This window comes from Plectropomus leopardus, chromosome 3, assembly GCF_026936395.1.
Source record: "Plectropomus leopardus strain MGB_pleo_1.0 chromosome 3, ASM2693639v1, whole genome shotgun sequence".
Classification (NCBI taxonomy): domain Eukaryota; kingdom Metazoa; phylum Chordata; class Actinopteri; order Perciformes; family Serranidae; genus Plectropomus; species Plectropomus leopardus.
The window spans coordinates 37,087,921-37,108,498 of record NC_142178.1 but is presented as its reverse complement, the minus strand read 5'-3'; the positions used below and the strand labels follow the sequence as shown (position 1 = coordinate 37,108,498).

The window sequence follows — 20,578 nt, the reverse complement described above, 5'->3', positions numbered from 1 at the left end:
CCTGGTTATGGTTGGGAAAAGATCATGTTTTAGCTTAATATATCCACTATGGTTATGGATATCATAACTGGAAATGCTCCCTATGTCTCACTGTAAAACATCTAGATTTGTTGGCAAACTGTGGCTGGAAATCTTGCTGATGTGTTGCTTAAAAAAAAAGATCTCTCGGTGAAAACGCCTGTTTTCAATGGCACAGTCACAGCTGGGAATATCGCGGATTACTTTCTAAAAACCACTTCGTTTTGGCAAAAACAAAACTCCTGGAAATGCTGCCAATGTCTTACCAAAAACACATTTATTTGGTGGCACAATTGTGTTTGGAAATGTCTTCCATGTCTCAAAAAAACAGCAAGTTCTGGTGGCACAGTCACCACTGGAAATGCTACCGATATCTCAATAAAAACGCCTGCTTTCAGTAGCACAGTCACGGTTGGGAATGCCGCCGATGTCTCTCTTAAAAGCACCTAGTTTTGGCAGAAATACTGCTGGAAATGCTGCCAATGTCTTACCAAAAACATCCATTTTTTGTCTTGATAAAAAAGAAAAACAAAGTTCTAGTGGCATGATCACCACTGGAAATGTTGCCAATGTCTTGTGTAAAACACTATCAATAAAAATATTGCTTTTGGTGGCACAAGCCACAATTTGTTGAACAATGGTTTGCAGCTTGGCAATCGTGACATCCACAATCTCAGAATTGCATTGCTTTAGAAACATTCACTTAATCTAAATGAAATGTCCAAATGTAAAATAACTGGTTTGCAGAAACTTACAATGCCAACATTTTCTTCTGGCGACTGGGCTGGACACATTGATGAAATGACTGCTGAGGAGCAAAAACCATGCGTCATTCTCATTAAATTTTCAGTGCCAACTCAGTTCTCACCTCCGGCCACCCAAATTCTTTTTTTTTTTTTCCTGACCATCATTCATCCCTTTATCGTATGACTGATTCATTTCACTAAACTCATCTGCATATATAAGTGGCCTTGTCTTTGTTATCAAAACCAATTATGGTGCTTTTTAAAAGGACGCTGCGTGACTTAAGTCCTTGTTTTGTGAAATGATAAACACGATTACAGCGGGAAATCCTCTCGAGCTGAATAATTATTGCTGCTTAGAGAGGATTTATATATAATTTTAAAAATGAAAGCCCCCATATGACCCAGATTTTTTCATGAGAAGCCTGTGGTGTGGTGGACAGATCAGGGTCACTGTGATAAAACTCCTGTGGGGGTTTGTGTGTACATTCATATGCTGTGTGGATATTATTAACACAGCAGTGTGACGGTGCAGCTGTTCAGCCTCTGATCTATGAAAACAACATCTGTGGACAAACGAGTCATAACAACAACACAAAGTGTGTGACGTCAGCACTTCCCAACCTGGAATCCCCACAGAAAAATCTGAGTGGGTCTTTAGATGATTTAACCCTTTGAAACCTGAACAATTGTCTTGATTTCTGTCAAAAACATAGAAAAAAGGCAATGAGCAACTTAACAAATACTCGAATTTACCAAGAAATAACTAAAAAGTTATAAGAAAATCACCAGACCAAAAAAAAAAACCAATGTTGAGGTGAACTGTCCCTTTAAGGCATAAGAGAAGAAAGAAAAAAACCCATTTTGTTTTGTTTTTGACTTTAAAAAAAATCCTCATTTTTTATGTTTTGGATCACACACAAAATAATTTAAGTCAGAGCAGTTGGTCAATACATTGATGAGATAACCGACAGAAAATAAATGACAACTATTTTGATAAATGACTAATCATTTCAGGCATTTTTCAAGAAAATATAGCCTAGTAAAAAAAAAAATAGGGCAAGCATTTTCTGCTTTAAACCAGTCTTTGTTATAGTTAATTTTAAATGTTTTTGGGTTTTGGATTCTTGGTCGGACAAAACAAGACTTTTTGCGACATTTCATAGATTAAATAATCAATTGATTGATTAGAAAATAAATCTGCAGATCCATTGATAATAAAGAAATGGCACACATGATGAGGGTTTAACAAACCAGCCTCCGTTTACCTCCCTTATTCCAACCGCTCTATCACACAGCCTTATCAGCAGACAGCGTTTGTTCAGTTGCCATGGAGATGTTCTGTTGACACACAGGTTCATAGCAGCAGTTATGATGTCATCCATAGCTTTTGTAGGACATCTTGTCCGCTCTGGCCAGTGACCTTGAGCTGGGGTTGTTTTATGAAACTGTTATTTCCAAAGTAAAGAATGACGTTTTATTCTGGGGGATGATGAAGATGACGATGACGTTGACGATGAGGATGATGATGATGATGATGATGATGATGATGATGATGATGACGATGACAATGGTGATGATGGTGATTATGATATTGATGATGATGATGATGACGATGGTGATGATTGTGATTATGATGATGATAATGACGACGATGATGATGATAACGATGGTGACGACGATGACGATGATTACGATGACAATGGTGATGATGACGATGACGATGATGATGATTACGATGACAATGGTGATGATGATGATAATGACGATGATTACGATGACAATGGTGGTGATGATGACGATGACAGTGGTGGTGATGACGATGATTACGATGACAATGGTGGTGATGATGGTGATGATGACGATGACAGTGGTGGTGATGACGATGATGATAGTGATGGCTAGAATAGTGACAGCATCATCATTTTTAGTCCTTTATTTATATTACTTATCTTTCTTATTTTCAATGTTTTTTTTAAATAGTGATTTAACTTCAGTTCCATTTTTTTGCTTTGTACATACATACATTTGTTTAGGAAGTACCGAACATACGACTAGATAAATGAGACTGTTTTTTCTTGAGCTGCGTTAGAGTTTGTAAGCGGATGTTTTGACATGATTTTGCTGTTGTTCATCCCCAATAAATCAATCAATACCTTTGCAGTTTTCTGTGGAGGCATGTGAGAAAAACAAAGAGTTCTTCACAAATTAAAGGTATCACGTCGTGACTTATTGATTTACAAATGCTCGTTTTGTGGGTGAGGTGTTCCTTGAACATCCACCTCCCCGTGGACGCAGTGTAATTTGTTGAATTTGGCCGGCAGCTCTGTAGCTTGCTCTGCCGGTCGGTCGGTCCGTTGGTTGGTCCACATAAATTTCCCCACACTTTGGCAGCTGCAGCTTCTGCCCTCGGGGGCTGATACAGGCATGAAAGTCAAGTATGTGTCTGTGATGGTGTGTGTGTGTGTGTGTGTTTGTGTTCGTGCCAGTTGGCTAAAAGGACGGGGGGTGGCTTGGAAGTGGCCTGTTGCAAAAGGTGCATTGACTTTTATGTGGAAAGACTGATTGTAAGCGAAAGCAGTGGCTCTCAACCTTTTTTTTTTAAGTAAAGCTTCCTTAAAATGGAGATCACTGACCCCGTTTTGATAAGATTTTGGCTTCAGGGACTTTCGTCTGAAAATATTCTGGTTGTTATGTGTTTAGTAACAGCACTCTTATAGTTCAGCTACAGTTTAGTTGATGAACATGGAGGAAGTAAAACCTATGATCTTCATTTTTGGATATTCCCCTGAACTCCCCTAAGTATCCCCCACTGACCTTAAAGGACGGACGTTTAACTGTTAGTGCCACATTTTAAAAAGGTGCAACACACGTACTGCAGCCGTTGCAAATGTGTGCTTGTTAAAAGGATAGTTCAGATTTTTTTGGAGTTGGGTTGTATGTGGTATTTATCCATGGACAGTGTGTCACATGCAGCAGATGTCTTTATTGATCCCCGGGGGGAAACTGCAGTTATTTAGTTTGTGTTATTGTGTGACATTGATGAATGTGAATTAACCCTTTTAAATGCCAAAGTCACACAGTGACACAATGTTTATTATTTTGAGGTTTTTTATGTTTATTCCTCTTCTTTTTTTAGGTAATTTTTGTTAATTTATTTTTAAAGTTTGGGTTGTTTTTTTCTTTATTTTATTTTATTTTTTAAATAATTTGGATTCTTTTAAATTTTTTTAATTAGGATTATTATATCCTAATAAAATAATATATTATTTTATTTGATTATTTTGAGTTTGGGGTGTTTTATATGTATTATTAAAAATAATTTGTTTTTTTTTTAAAAAATCTGCATTGGGTTCTTTTACTTTAAAGTACATTTTCCTAAATACACTAACTTACTTTTACTTAAGTATCATTTTCAATGCTGGACTTTTACTTGTAACAGAGTACTTTCACAGTGTGGTATTAGTACTAAGTAAAGGATCTGACTGCTTGTTCCACTTCTGGTTTAATGTGAACAGTGTTGTTACAGCTGAGAGAAATGACGAGCACAGCGAAGCTGCAATAAATCTAGAGTTAGCCTTATAGGGAGACTGAAGAAACCATTGCAACTTTTTAGGGATGAAATCATCATCATTCCTCAGTTCTTCGTCATCTCTAAAGCATCATTTTTTCATTGTTTTCATTTTTTCCACTTCTTGACTCAGATGCTGCTTTATTGTGTAAAAGAAAAGAGGATGATGATGGTGTGGATGACTGGAATCTTAACACCAAACACAAGGATGATGATAAAAACCTGAGCAACCAGTACAACCAGACCAACACCGCTGGGTGTCAACTTCCAGTCATCTGGCAGGAAGCTGCTGCTGCTGCTTCTGATAATGATGATGACGATGATGAAGAGGTCCTCGGGGTGTAAACACAACCTGCTGCTCTCTGTGTTACTCGGCAGCGGTGTTCGGCCCCCAGCTGCTGCGACGGTGTTGCGTAACTCTTTTTTTATCCCTCTGTGAATCAGCGTCAGGTCATGTTGGGAGGGAAGGATGTGATTCAGAATTCTGAAATAATCCGCAGGAAGTGGTACGACCCCGGGAAGCTGCGTGTGTGTGTGTGTGTTTGTTTGTTTGTTTCAGTGTGCCTCACTGTAAGCATGAGATTAGCGGCGGCAGGCCAGACCGGCGCTGGGTTGTACCAACATCCTCCCTCTTATAAAGGATTGACCCTGTGAACTGTGGCCTAATATAGACCAATCGCTCTTTAAAGGGATCGTTTGGATTTTTTCTAGCGGGGTTGAGTGTGGTGCTTGTCCGTACTCAGTGTGTTGAATACAGTAGATGTCAGTCGGCATGCTCCAAATTTGGAGAAGCAGGCAGGAGTGTGACACAGAAGTTAAGCAACGTACTGCTGTGGATGGGGGGCAGCAGCAAAACAGATTTTTAAAAAAAAATAAAAATCAATATCAGTGTAAGTGTACGCCATATTGAGAGTATTTTAACTGTTTTACCTTTCCGTAAGATCGCCTGTACTGGTGGGAAACCCATTCACGGCTTCAGTTCTGAGCTCTCGTAAAAGCCGTCAGTCTAAAACAAAAACAGTCATTTCAGCTCGCTGAATACAGGAGCTGCTGGTCGACTATGGCCTCGATCAGATGAAACCTGAGCAAATTGACTTGATTTCTTCCAAAAACATGTGAAAAAGGAAATGTGCAATGAAAAAAGAACTGACCTAAAAATTAGTAAAATAAATAAATAAATTAATTAATTAATAATAAATAATAATAATAATAATAATAATAATAATAATAATGATAATAAAAAACACAAGAAAATAATTGTAAAATTAGTTAAAAGGAAAAATTATAATAATTTGTAACATCATTTTAAATATGCAATTATAACTATATGGTGTTTCCCCTCGCTATATTTCCCTTTTGTTGACTAATGAAAAATAAACATTTTTGTAATAAAATTTTAAATATACACTCGTAATAATTTTAAATATAGTTTTGTGTACATTTTTTTGTAATTAATTATTTTATTTCCTTTCTCAAGCTAATTTTCAGCTAATTTTATTGTCACCATTTACTAATTTTTTGCAATTTGCCGGACATTTCTTGCCAACCACGTTTTAAAAAGAAATCAGTATTAATCATCAGCCCTAAACTTTAACGTCAGAACAAAGACAGCAGGACAACTGAGTGCACTTTTTCACCATTTTATTAAAAATATTTACACCATTAAATTAATCACACGGATTTAAAAAAGCAGCTTGGAATGTGAGGTATTATTTTTTTCACATAACATTTCAGTGACACAAAACACTGGTTTTCCAACACCAGCCTGTTTTAACGCAAAGCACCATGTGAACAGTTTCCAGGAAAGTCCCCTATAGCAGTAGTATTGATTTGTCAAAGTCCACAGCAGCAGTTGAATGTGTGTCAGTCCAAAGTGTCCTCTGTCTCTCTGTGTTGGTGTAAAGGCAGGAAATTCCCTGAAGTCCGAGTTGTGTGTGTATCTTTTTTTTTGTGGTTTACCACTTCACTTCTCCTCTGACTGACTCATATCACTCTCTGCTGATTCACACATACACACACTTTGAGTCAGCGCCAGTCACTTGTTTGGACTCATTTTACTGACGGTGAATCACCGGGAAACAAAACCAGTTCCCCTTCAGTTTCTTCCTCAAACTTTCCGGCCTTGTATCTCCCCTCAGGCCTGCTTCTTCTCTTTTTTTCTGCTCTCTGTTTGGGGCTTCACAAGCCCGGCGGGCGCACTGGAGAGCTCGCACCATGGCCCCGGTAATCCCTCTGTCCCGGGACGACCGATGTAGGTCAGCTTCTTGGTGCGCAGAGAGGGGGGTCAAACCGCCCTTGTAGGTTAAGTTCAGAATCACTCCAAAGTCTCATTGGAGGCTATTTTCTCCCACCATCTGCTCAGAAGGCAGGTATAACCCGATTTAGAGACAAAGCAGTCAGGGACTCCCCGGCCCCGGCGCGACAGCTGCCCAGCGGGGCCGCATACCTCTCCTCCCCGGGCTCCAGCCTCGCCCTCTTGCTAGGAAGGAAGTCAGGCGCCGCCGACGCCTTGCCCCGGCGTTTCCTGGACTGCCGCGTCGGGCTCATGTTCTCTTTGTCCTCTGTGATCTCACCATCGCACCCTTCGTCCGCGCTCTCCGGGTCCTCCAGGGGCGGCTCGGTTGAGTTCAGAGCCGGCTCTGGCTCTGGCTGTGGCTCGGGCAGCGCGCTCTGATCACCCGGGCTGGAGCTCGTATCCATCGGCTCCTCTGATGTCGCCCCGCTTGGCCCCTCGCTCTCCCGGGAGGAGTGATAGATGTCCCGGGCGGACCTCATGACCAAGGAGAGCAGGAGGCTCCGGTGGAGTCTCAGTCCGCCTCTCTGGGTCCTGGATGCGTACAGCTTGCTTATCGACACCGCCAGTATCCGTCTGGCTTCGGCGTTCACTTCCATAGCGGCTGTGGCACTCATTGTTCTTTTTCTGTTCTTATGCGTAATTACGCACGGTTGTTTTGGCACTTTCACCAAAAAAGGCTCAACAAGCAGACGAGCTTTATCTGTCCTGAGTTAGACTTGTTAAGTTTCTAGTTTTGGTCTGTCTAAGCTCGGACCTCAGCTGTTCACCAGTTGTTGTACTCAGAGAAGTGAGAGAGTAGAAGTGGCAGGGTGGCGTTTTATTTCCTCTTTGACGTAACGTGGACTTCATTCCTCAGTAAGTGACAAACAGGCGCCGCCCACACCTGCTGTAGCTGCCGCGGGCGCACGCGCGCGCGCGCACACACACACACACACACACACACACACACACACACCATCTGTTCCGTCTACCGTTTTTCTCACGGTTGATGTCTTTTCATTATTTGATTTCTGCTGCAAGTCATTCTTAACACTGCTGCCTATTCGATAAAATGCTACAATCTTATATTTTTATGATAATTTCTCCGCCAATTTTAGCCTTTTCTTTCTTACAAACACGATGGAAGATGATAATTTCCTTTTCATTAGGGGTATGTATTTTGAAATCAAATCTTATTTTATGTACATATTACTGTAAATTACTTCTCATAGCCCATTAATAACATAAAATATCGCTCATATCAAGATAATTATAAGCAAAAGGGCAGGCAAAACGTTATTTATGGCACATTTGTATTTAGGATAGGCCTGCAGTTTCATAGAAATGCTTAAAGTAGGCTTATAAAATCATACACATGTAGTGGATCAGCAAAAAACAGTATCCTGTGGAGAAGGTAAATTCAATTTTCTATAATATTTCCTATAAATCAAGTGTTTTTAACGATTATTTTTCAACAAAATATAATTTAGGCCAATATAATAACTACTTTATTGTATGGTAAGGTCTCAGTGTAATGATGGATTTTTATTCATTTTTATTATAGGCTATATAGTCTGTTGTCTGTGTTTATGTAGTATGCTGGTATGCAATGGGCCATTTCGTCAATGAAGTCTTAAAATAATAATAATAATTATCATTGTAATAATTGTGATTATTATTATATGAAAAAACAACTATGATTGAGAAATTCTGTACAATTTGGTCAGATTTCTGTCTCAAAGTCGATCCTCACAATAACACCAGGACGCGGTGTTTCGGGAAGTGTTTTTGGTGGATGTTATAAAGTGACTGTGAATGTGAGAAGCAGCTCTGAGACGTGTGGAGTGAAATTATGACAGTCACTGTTTACATTCTGGTAAAAACTCCGCCGGCAGCAGTTCGAAGAATTTACGTGGGAGAAGGAAACGTGTCTCCAATTTCTCGGGAGTTTCTGCTCTCTCTCTCTCACACACACACACACACACACACACACACACACACACACATATACAAGATCACACACACTACGTCACTCACTCGCGCGCTCAGCCTCCATATATGGTCCATCCGGTAGTAAAGCCCCGTGGGGACGCGCACAGTGGAAAAGCCATGACGCGAACGCGCAACCGCAGCCCCCTCCCCCCTGCCTCTCTCCCTCCTCCCTCTCCTCGTGCCCGGGCACAGCGGTGATGGCGTCATCTCTGCACCATATATGGAGTTGTCACCGGTGTAAATTGGGTTACTTAAGCAGCCTCGCGGCTGAGGTCAAACGGCAGGCAGCTGTCAGTCCCGAGCACTGTGATGATGCCTTCACGTGCCGTGGGAAATGTAAACATTTTACACAAAACAAAGCGGTTATTCTGCAGCCAGACGTGACTATCGGCATTTGACGTCCTGTTAATGTGAAATATTTACACCATTAACTATTCATGTCCACATTTAATTAGAAAAGAAAAAATATAAACATAATTGGCTTTGTGCATTTTTTAGTTTTGCATGCTGATATAAACCCAACTTTAATTGATTTGCAATTTATCAGAAATATTATTTTTATATCATAATTTATCATGTTTTATTTTACTACTATTAATAATTATAATGATAGTTATTATTATTTATTGTTATTGTTGTTATTTATTTATTTATTACTAATGGTTCATTGATGCTCATAGTAAAGTCATTCATTCATTGTTCATTGTTTAAAGAGTCCACCGTAAGAACAACAATATGCTTCCTTTCATTAGTTTCCCTCTAGGTTCTATTTATTAATTATTATTATATTATATTATTTATTTATTTATTTATTTATCTATTTAGTTGTTTAGTTATTTATTATTAATTTGTTGTATATATTTATTTTAGCTGCTGCAATGCCACATTTGCCTCATGGGGATCTTAAGTGGCTTTTTTTTTGTAATTAAAGCAAAGGGGCAAAAGTGAAGTGAAGTGAGTGAGTGCTGGGAAGTCCATGCTACATTTTAAAATTCAAAGTAATAACATATGTGTTTCTTTTTACCTGTACAGCTAAAAATCAAACCCATCATAACAACTTAAGCTTGAATTAGAGATAGGAATTTCTCATTTTCTAAAAATTCTGAAATATATGAGTTTGCAGTTAAAAACAGCATAGGAAATTTTTAAAAATAACAAGTGCTGAGGACTTAAATCAGCCAGTTTCCATTTTCAAGGACAGTAAAATGATTCTATTTTGATCACAAACCTTTTTATCACCCACATGACTAACCACTCTGCTCGTTATACAAGTGTAACTCAATGCTGGAACTGTTCATTCAGTGTGTAATTTACACTTGTTATCAGTCACACTGGCAATATAGCAATCACGCCCCGAGTTGTCAGATGCTGTAAAAACACACACGCTGTAACCATGGAAACCGCTCCCATCACTTCTTTTCCTTCCCACATGACGTGAACGTGGCATCAGAAACACTAACACTATAATGGATACCAAATGTCTGAGCAGCAAGATGCTACGGCACGTTTGACAGCAGCAGTCGTGTTTAAAAAAGAAAAATACCTTATAATGAAGATTATTGATAAAAAAGAGTAACTTACTCACCAGAAATGTTTTGAAAAGTATCTTAATATGTTTTAACATGTAACACATTTAAAACAATCGATTCCAACCAGAACTTTTTACACATCTTTTAAAAACTAAATACAAAAACATTGCAATGCATTTTGATCTCATAAAAATGTTATAAAAGCAGAGATACTGAATACTTGGGCTTTAATCAAAAATGTCATTCTGGTCATGAGCAAAGCAGACAACCTCACACTTAAAGGAGAATTTATGCCCAACACTGTCTGCGCTCACTCTGCATTTGGCATTAACACCTGGAGACCTTTTACTAACATTTAAAGCAGTGAAAACTGAGAAAATTGGTTTGATTTATTTTAAAAAATACAATAGAAAAACATGATGACACTCTTGACAAGAAATGTCCCACAACCTGCAAAAAAATTGCAAAATGTGACCAAGAAATGACCTGAAAAGTAGCTGGAAGGATTATTAGATATCAAAAAAATAATAGAAAATATTCCAGAAAACTATATTTATTATTTTCTTATTATTTAAAATTATGTTACAGAGGGGAAAAATAAAAATAATGTCATTTTATTATTTATTTTAAGTTTTTACTGATTTCTTGCTAATTTTTTTGGGCCATTTCTTGTTAAATTGCTCGTCGCCCTCTTCCCATGTTTATCAAAGAGATAAAGCTAATTTGCTCAGGTTTCAAAGGGTTAAAGGAGAGCTTGTGGCATGAACTGATCTCTTGCTGCTGGTCTGTGTTGCAAGTCTTAAATCCAACTAAACCACAAACCACTTCAAACGCACGTTCGATGAGCGCTTCTATATGCCGAGCTGTTCATAAGCAAAGAAAACAGCCAAACATGACTTCAAGTCTGCACCCGACTGGTCGCTATGGTGACTGTGTTATGTGTGATTATACTTACGCTGCCTCTGCCAGAGGCCAAATGGGTGGTGGAGTGTGTGACTGTGTGCTAGGCGGTGTGTGTTTGTGTGTGCAGAGCGGAGGGTGGGGCCTGCTTTTTCTCTCCTGACCTACAGTATTTCTCTATAGCACAAACACTGGTTGGTAGGACGGGGAAATGACCTAGTTACCAAAATATGACACTTAAAGGCCGAGAGCATAGAGACTGTTGCTACAATTAACATTTTATAATGGTAAAGATGATCTGGTTTATTAACGCTTTAAAACCTGGATTGACGTCTCTTTTTTGTGCCACTTTTCACAGGCGTTTAAACTTTTAAACCCTGAGCAAATTGGTTTGATTTCTTTCTGAAACAGGAAAAAGGAAATCAATGTTTTACGAAACATTATTTATTCTAATATTGCAGTGCACTTTAAAGCACTTTGGCAATGCACTTTATCCTGTGAACTTATGCAACAATAAAGTGAATCTGAAATTAGTAAAAAAAAAAAAATAGAATTTAAAAAAAAAGCGTGGGAAAAATGTCCTAAAAACTATTTTTAAAATTAACAAACTTATATATTTAAAATTATGTTGCAGAACTTTTTTTTTTTAGAAAAGTGTTGTTTTGTTTTTTTCATTTACGTTACCCTTTTTCTTTTTCTTCTAATAATTATAATTTTATGTAATTTTTCTGGAATTTTATGTACTGATTTCATGCCATTTTTTTTAAAGTAGTTTATTCTGAAATTGCTCATTTCCTCCGTCCCATGTTTTTCTTTTTTAAGAAATCAAGCCAGTTTGCTCAGGTTTCAAAGGGTTAACAACTTGTGGCATTTGTGGAGTGTGTTATGACTACAGTGTGCTGGTTGGCAGTGTGTTAAATCTCTTTTCAAGAACCACAGCAGTGTGTTTGCAAGTTTTAACTCCTGAACTTCAGATCATATGGCTTTCATTTTTATGCTCGTCATTTTTCGATGCATTTTTAGATTTTTGGATGTGTTTCAATTTGCAAAAGGCTTTTGGTCTCCATTATACCAATAAAGTTTAAAATCGATTATAGATTTTAAAAAAAAACTATGTGAAATCAATCACAGTAAAACTGCTATAATCAATATCTCACATATATATACAGCTACTTACATGAAGTACTATCAAATCTTCATGTATATAGCTAAATATTTCTGCGTATATAAATATGTAGTTAGAGATAAAAAGGCAAAATTCCCTGGTTTCAGCTCCTCAGATGTACAGGATTTGATGCTTTTACTCGTCTCACACGAAAGTATCTGAATATTTTTGGAGTCTGAAGTATTGTTTTAACAGAAATAGACATTTAAAGATGTAACCTTGAAAAGTTAGAGCTTATAGGAGGCATAACGGTTAATCAATTAACTAAGTAAACAGTCAGATTTTAAAAAGTTATATAAAAAGTTATTTAGTCTGTAATCTATCAGTCTGTAAATGAGCAATAAATGTTTTTCACTGATTGACGGTGAAAAAAAGTTCCTTAGTTCCTTTTGTGCCTTCTTTACTTTTTGCAAATTGTCTAAAAATGCAAAATCACTGGTAACAAAGTTTAATGAATGAACATGTTTCGCAGGTTTTCAGAGTTAATACAGAAATGTGACACTGGCTGTCAGTATATTGCTTTTAAATTAGAACTATTTAGCAAATTTTAACGCTTTAATAAATATTTATTTAAAACAGTGAGAGTGTAGACTGGTGGTTAAAGTGGTTGGGCCTGTTTAACCCTTTGAAACTTGAACAACTTGTCTTGACTTCTTTCAAAAACATGGGAAGAAGACAATGAGCAGAAAAAGAAGAAATGACCCAAAAGATAGCTAGAAATTACTAAAAGGTACACGTAAAATTACATGAATATTGGTTAAAAAATGTAGAAATGATCATAATGATGATAAAACAAGGACGTTACCTGGAAAAAGTGTTTTAAAAAATTACAATAATTTTGTTTAAACATGTAATTATGATCATTATAAATATAGTTGTCCCTTGCTTTATTAAAAAACAATTCCAATGATTTACAATTTACAAAACGTTCATCACCAAGTTGCTCATTGCCTTTTTTCCCATGTTTTAATTATTTATTTTCAATTTGCTCAGGTTTCAAAGGCTTGAATATGAATGAAAGGCACCTGAAAGCAGCACAAGAAAAGTAATGTCACTCCAGGTGTCAAAGGGTTAATTGAGCTGCAGCTTTATGACACGCGACTTGATGTTTGTTGTGTTTTTCAGTTGCATCCTGGCATCGTTCGCTATCGTCATTAACGTCATGACGTGTATTTTCTCCTCTTCCTTCCATGTAACTTCAGCTGTAAACGAAAAACAGCAGCAAATCACCTTTTAAAGCAACATTTTTTTATACGTTATTCTGGACTGATGCATTACCATCAGCAGCAGCTACGATGAAATGAGGTCATCCTCACAAGTAGCACTTGAAGGCATCACGGGTCAGTGTGTCTATTTTTAGACCCAACATGACTGTTTCCTCCCGCCTGTTGACTTTCAGCCAGTTTCTTTTGTTATGCCAGAGCGACTCGCTTGACTTCAGACTTTGTTTTGTTCCGGCAGAGAAGATTTACCTGCAACATCACGGCGTTTTAAACTGATTCAGACTTTCCACTGAGGCAGATCTGCAGTCAGCTGAGCTGGACAGTCGATGAGCAGCACAGATATGCAGCAAATATAAATTATAACTAACTACTTTTGAGATTCAAAAAAATACCTTAATGTTTTCTCACAAGCATCTGTTTATACACAGGGTGATGTTTTAACCCTTAAACACCTGGATCAATATCAGTTTACAACTTTTTCTTGCATTTAAACCCCTGTAACCTGAGAAAAGTGGTGTGATTTCTTTCAGAAATGTGGGAAAAACATAATGAGCAACTTGACACAAAATGGCAGAAAAATACACACACACGCACAAAAAAAGGTGACAAGGAATTAGCTGGGGTGGGATTATTAGATATTATTAAAAATATTTTCATAATTTTCTTAATTAAAAATCTAAAGTTATGTTACAGAAGATGTAACAAATGTTTTTAGCACTTCTTTGAGGATACTTTATTGTTAAAGTTTTTTTGGTTGGCCTGTTTTGTTGGTTTTTTAAACTTTTTTTTTGTTGCTGATTTTCAGGTAATTTTCTTGTAAAGTCTTTCATATTTAAAAAAAAAAAAATCCAATTTGCTCAGGTTTAGGGTTAAATAAACCAAACTGCCCCTCGGGGACAATAAAGACTTTCCTGTCTTCCTTAAATATTTGTGTCTGATAGACATAAAAAAAAACCTGCAAAAGCTTGACTGATCCAAAAAGAGTTCACTTTAGATTTTCTCTTTGATTGTAGTTTATATTTGTCTGCATTATCATTTGGCTCTTATATTTATGTTGCCTCAACTTTCAGGTGGAAAAACATGTTCACCTGTATTTTAAAAGTCCAGTTTAAGTTGGACTAACACAATAATTTGACTTTTTCTAACCTGTAAACGTACAGAGTTCGATCCAGTTCAGAGAATCTTAGCATTTCATTTGGGTGGTTTGACATATTTACTGAACCCAAAGGAGCTCCAGAACATGAAGATGCAGCTGTCTGTTTTTTGTTGGGCTTTTTTTTTGGCCAGAGGAGAATTGATGCCAGATGTGGCAGCAACTCAAGAAACTGACACCAGCACTGGAGGAACTGAAGTTGAAAAAGGTTGAGGATGCTTTTTTTTTTTTTTTTGGTCAGAGGTTGAAGAGGTAGAAGTTAAGCTTTTTGGAGCAGACAGTGGCACCTCGCAAAACCAGCCCAAACGCTGTAACCATGGCAACTGACAACAGACTTTTGCTCTGTCAGCGTGCACACGTTCATTGGTAATTACTTAAAGTGTTATACTTTTTTGAGACAGTTATGTAGTTCATTTTTGACTGAGAGCAGAAAGTATTATTCCCTGTATATATTCCCTCTTTTACCGAGGAAATACCAGCCTCCTGCCAATGCTGTGACCTCCTGAATCCTCCTCAAGAATCAACTTTAAAGGCATAGGGGACAAACTTTTGTTTTGTCCCCCATGCCAAATTAACTAGCATTTCTAGTGAAGTCTAAGTGAGTTTTCATTTGATTTTACAGTTTAAAACAGCAACATGATGGCTCATTGTGGTAAAAGAGACTTGATTGTGCGCACGATTGTCCTTCCAGCAGTCCTGCAATATTCCCATAACCTGTCCCTTAATCGAGCCTGTGAAGCACTCTGGGCTGTATAATTGTATGAAAGGTGCCATAAATCAAATTTTCTTTTATTTTCTTTTATTTGACCAAAGAATTATTATTTTTAAAATTTTGTTTTTATTCATTAATCCTAGTAATTTTTGACCTCTTTAGTGTGTCTGTGTGTCAAGAGTGACGTTTTATAACTCTGGCTGTGAATTTTCACGGCACAGGAAGGCAGGAAGTGGACTGATGCAGGAGGGGAGGGGAGGAAACAGGATGAAGACAGGAAGGAAGGAGCTGGACAGGACGGGGTGGGATTGTAAGAAAAGTCCACAGGAATAGAGACAAATGGGTGGGACAGGAAGGAGAGCTGTAAAGAGATCATGCTTACATTTCAGGGGGATTTGCTGAGTATGCTTTTTTTTCCCTCTCCTCAGCAGCACTCTACATTGATTCAGCCAGAGGATCCATACTGATTCATTTTTAATGCAAGCTCTACATTTTCATTTCCTTTGATTGACAAACAGATCAAATAATTGTTCCAAGATCTGTTTTGAGGAAGGTTGAGAAATCCGAGCATCTACAGTAACATTTTGTTGGACAACTCATCATTTGAGGTTTGCAAAAAAAGGCCCAGACGCAACAATATTTAAATGTGCACAGCAACAGTTAAACACAGTACAAGACACAGAAATATATCACATAAAAAGACACAGAAATTATAAGAAAGATGATTTAAAAAAAGACATTTAACATTAAAATAAAAACTGTGATCTGAAACTTGATATGTAATGTACATTAGTGAAAGCACATATCATTCAAAAAAACGATATAGTTATATATCGTGCATGCAGGTTTTTGGTGCATTTAAGCATGAATGGATTACTGAACAGGACTACCAGGCACAAGGGCTCAAAGGGACTGGGGCCTCCCCGGCCTTCACCTGCAAAAGTCACTCAAATTAACACAGAGGGACCAGGAGGAATCTCAACGTAGCCACAAAGAGACACGGAAAGATCTAAAAGAGATGTAAAGAGATACAAATTAATTGCAGAAACAGACAAAACAACCTCAAAGAGACACAAAATGACTACAGAGAGACATAAAACAACCACAAGGAGACACAAATGATCTACAAAAACTGGCAAATCAACCTTAAAGAGACATAAAATGACTACACAATAAAAATAAAAATAAACAAAAGGTAACAAGGGCTTATTGAAGTCATGAAATTACCTCAATAAGAATAAAAATCACCTCAAACAGAATACAAAAACACACAAACTACCACAGACAAAGTGATTACAAAGAAAAAAAAGAATAAAATAAAAAGATACAAAAATGGCTACAAGGAGATGCAAAACCACCACAAAGTCTGCGTGTCTTGCATGCTTCTAGCAGAGGAGGTGGTGCCCTTTGCATATCTGTGTCCAGGGGCCCGCAGTCTCATCCACCCATGTGTTTAAGTGTCTTACTAATGAGTATCTTAACTACTGTTGTTAACTTTATTAACTAAACAATCTTTTACAGAAAAACAAAACTTTTTCAGAGCCTCCAGCTGCAACTGTTAATTATTGCCTGTTATTTTTCATATTTTGGACAGTTACTGTTTCCTAGGTCAAGAATAAACAGTCAAAATCAGGGTTAGGGCGACAGGCAAAGCCTGTAGTCTATTGTCTTTGTACTGCGCTAATTTAGTCTCATAGACTGCAAAGACAGAAATAGAGCGTATATTTTGGACAGTGAAAGATCGTTTTTCTTTTGAAGTTGACTAAAGAATCAATCATTAGGTCCATTTAGTAGTTTTGGACTTTTCTATCACATTATATCATCTACATCAGCAGATGAAGTTTGGCCAGTTTTCATAAAATTATACTTCAGATAAGATTGTGCATTTTTCTGTGTGTGTATTTTCTTTGAGGAAGACGCGGTTAACTGCGTCAAAAATGTTATTTTTTTCTTGCTTGTTTTGTTTTGTGAATATTTCACCACCATGATCAGATGCAGTTCATTGTTTTCTGTCTGAATAAACTCTGAGCCAAATTCCTGCAAACTCATACAGTGGTTGCGAAGACGTTACCATAGCAGCTAATATTATACAGATGTGTACCAGTAACCCCTTTTATGTCCCAGCCAGCCCGTTTCTTCAAACTTCCAGCCAGCTTTCCTCCTCCCTTTTTCTTCTGTGCCTACTGAAACCTAAATGTGATTGATGGAAGTTATGTAGACAAACTATTTTCCATTTTATTATATTTTTATTTATACGATGAAATGGGAAAGAAAATAAATACTGCAGTCAGTCAGTGGATGGTGTTGCTGTTTATATAATTAAAGTGTCGTACATACATAACTGTAAATGTGCTTAACAATCAAATAGCTGAATAAAGGACTGTTTGTTATTTATTTGGTGGGGGTTAAAAGGTAGAAGCATGTCAAATAATTATTTAAGCACTCGGGAGGGAGTTATGCTCTTTGTACTTGGCCTAGGAATGGCTGTAATTTGTATTTTTTTTTACTGGAATTTTTTTAAAGAAAATATGTTTGAGAGGTATGTTTTCTTTTTAAAAAAATAACTTAAATTACACTTTATTACACATTATGTAAGACATATGCTCCCATTAGATCTGAGCTGAAAATAGTTATTTTTCATCAAATCACTTAATTCTGTATTTATTGTTTAAAATTTTCCCAAAAATAAGTCATTTACACTAAAATCGGTGTTGTTTTTTACCAACTCTAAGATTTCTTGAACTTTACGCTTTAAAAAAGGAAAAATATTTTAAGTTTCGGGAGAGTCAAAAAGCTGAAATAGAAATTGAATCAAATGAAGGCAATCGGTGGCTGCTGTCGCTGTGTAGATAGTTCAAGTGTCATACATACATATTTATAAATGTATGTTTATAAATGTATAAACTATTTTTAAAGTTTCTTTATTGAAAACAAAATCATGACAAAAATGCACAAGATACATAGACTACAAGGACAAAACAAATAATTAAATAATACAAAAATGAAAGGACAAAAACTAAAAAAGCAAAAAAAACCTAAATTATTAAACCTAAATGTGAATGTAAATAATTACATTCACATTTCATACTGTCAGTTACACCACATTATAATTATTTAATAACCTAAATGTCTTAGCAGTTTTTTGTTCTTACCCGTCGCTGACAGGGTGCTATATTTTATTGCTTTAAGTCATTAACAAAGTGCAGGAATTTTCATTAAGCGACCAATTTTCCCAAATTAATGAGATATATTTATAACTATTAAGTATCTAAATAACTGTACACAAACGTCACAGGCTGGAGCGCTGTCTGCTCAGTGCGCATGCGTGTGGAGGTAAGCGGAAGTAAGCATCATGTCGATAGAAGACCCGTTTTTCGTCGTGAAGGGGTAAGAAATGTACAAATTAAGACCTAAAACTTCGCGTTATCTCGGGCTTACTCAAGCAGTGACACATTCTCAGCTTCATTCAACAGCGAGTTGGTGTTTGACTCGAAAACAAAGTTTACATTTGCGAAGTTTGGGCTAATGTTAGCTGTAGCTAGCTAGCATTAGCGCCACCAGCTTCGAGGTAACTGTTGTGTTTATGTTTGTTTAACAAGAGTCCGCAGTGAGAAATCTCTGAGATTTGTTTAGTTTCGTGCGGTTCTCTGTGAAAACAGCTTTGAGACTGTGCTGTCAGGCTGTTGAGAGACGCTGAGATGTTAGTGAAGGATGTGAAAATGTAGCTCGTGTGTTTGTTTTGGTGAAGCAGGGGCGTAGCAGCTGAGGGGAGTTCAGCCTGAAAAACAGCTGAGTGTGTGGGTGAAGGGTGAAGTCAGACAGCTAACGGTTTCTGTTTTGTTAATGTTTGTGTGTCCAGGGAGGTGCAGAAGGCCCTGTCTCGTGCTCGGGGCCTGTTTGATAGATGGGAGGAACTGCTGCAGGATGGGACACAGGTGAGTAACCATCTACCACCCCCACAATATCACTGCACAAATCAATATCTACCACTGCAACAATATCACTGCACAAATCAATATCTACCACTGCAACAATATCACTGCACAACTCAATATCTACCACTGCAACAATATCACTGCACAAATCAATATCTACCACTGCAACAATATCACTGCACAAATCACCATCTACCACTGCAACAATATCACTGTACAAGTCATAGGGTTGGTAGATTTTTGAAGCCACTAGCCACGATGACAGGTGGACAAAAGAGTTAATTTCCAACCCTGATAAGTCACCATCTACCACTTCAGCACTAGGCAGGTTTTTCATTAACCCTCAAATTGCGCAAATTCAAACAGAGAATATCAAATACTCCCATTTATCCCAGGAAAGGATTGCATGTGGTGGTATTTTAGGCTATTTGAAAAAGGCATATTATGTAAAACTGCGATGGAAACTTTTTTTTGCTTTTATAGGTCACATTATGCTATGGCTATGTGCTAGTCAGTAGGAACTGGCTCCCTCATGATGCAGCAGGCGTTACGAGAGCTGTTTTTACATCGCAAAACTCTTCAAAAGTTGAGCGGATCATCAGAAACTTTTTGAATTCACAATTCCTCTGTGAAATTGAGGACTGTCGCCCCCCAGAAATCCCTCATACGTGGCCACTCCCACGTATGAGGGATTGCCTTTTCATTATGGCTAGGATAACACACCTACGTCGCCATCGATTGGAAATAATGACGGCTAGTGTGGTGGCTGCAATAGAAATAAACCTGCTAATGTTTTGAACATCCATTGCCATGCTTCTTTTAATGTTATCGCCGGAGTTGCATAACATCATTGCCAAAAAAAAACAGACTGTACTGCAGCACCCCTTCCTCCCTCATGAGTAACAAATAATCCCCTAACTTCGGGAGGGAGGTCGGAGCGGCGACAAGGAGCGTGTGCAGAGCGCCAAGTCCAGTTGAAGTCCAACTGAGCTGTTTACATGACAGAATAGCTCGATTTCCAATTACATTATCTGAGCGTGTCAGTCTGGTTTTGAGAAATTCAATTTAGTCTGATTTCAGTCGGACTAACGTGTTAAAAGTCCAGTTTAACTGGTAGACCAGCAGCTCCTGTGTGCAGCAATGTTAAATCACTGTTTTTCTCAATGTAGTCTGGGTTAGCACGAAAGGTACATTAGCAATATAGCATACACTTATATTGATATAGTTTTTTTTATTTTTTAGGTGGCTTTATTACATTTTGTTGCTGGCCCCCATTAGAGATAGCTTAGTTTCCCTGTTGGACTCCAGCCTGATTTTTCAAACTGAGAGTGTGCCAGCTGACATCTGCTGTATATAATGTAC

The 20,578-nt window shown here is 37.6% G+C and overlaps 2 protein-coding genes across 3 annotated transcripts in view; one reads left to right on the top strand and one right to left on the bottom strand.

Annotated features, from left to right (window-relative positions):
• stx10 (syntaxin 10) overlaps window positions 1-20,578 on the top strand; it is a 42,930-nt gene that overhangs the window by 6,600 nt on the left and 15,752 nt on the right. Inside the window, exons 1-2 of one of the 2 annotated variants that reach the window (XM_042485550.2) lie at window positions 18,578-18,668; window positions 19,141-19,216. In XM_042485550.2, the coding sequence (XP_042341484.1) occupies window positions 18,634-18,668; window positions 19,141-19,216 (111 nt within the window). In that variant the 5' untranslated portion in view covers window positions 18,578-18,633. Of the gene's footprint in view, window positions 1-18,577; window positions 18,669-19,140; window positions 19,217-20,578 lie in introns of those variants that run through there. The other variant, XM_088074914.1, reaches the window with a different exon arrangement.
• On the bottom strand, window positions 5,957-7,427 carry ier2b (immediate early response 2b). The gene has a single exon (XM_042515858.2). It carries the CDS (start codon window positions 7,240-7,242, stop codon window positions 6,691-6,693), a length of 552 nt encoding a protein of 183 aa, XP_042371792.1. The 5' UTR covers window positions 7,243-7,427; the 3' UTR covers window positions 5,957-6,690.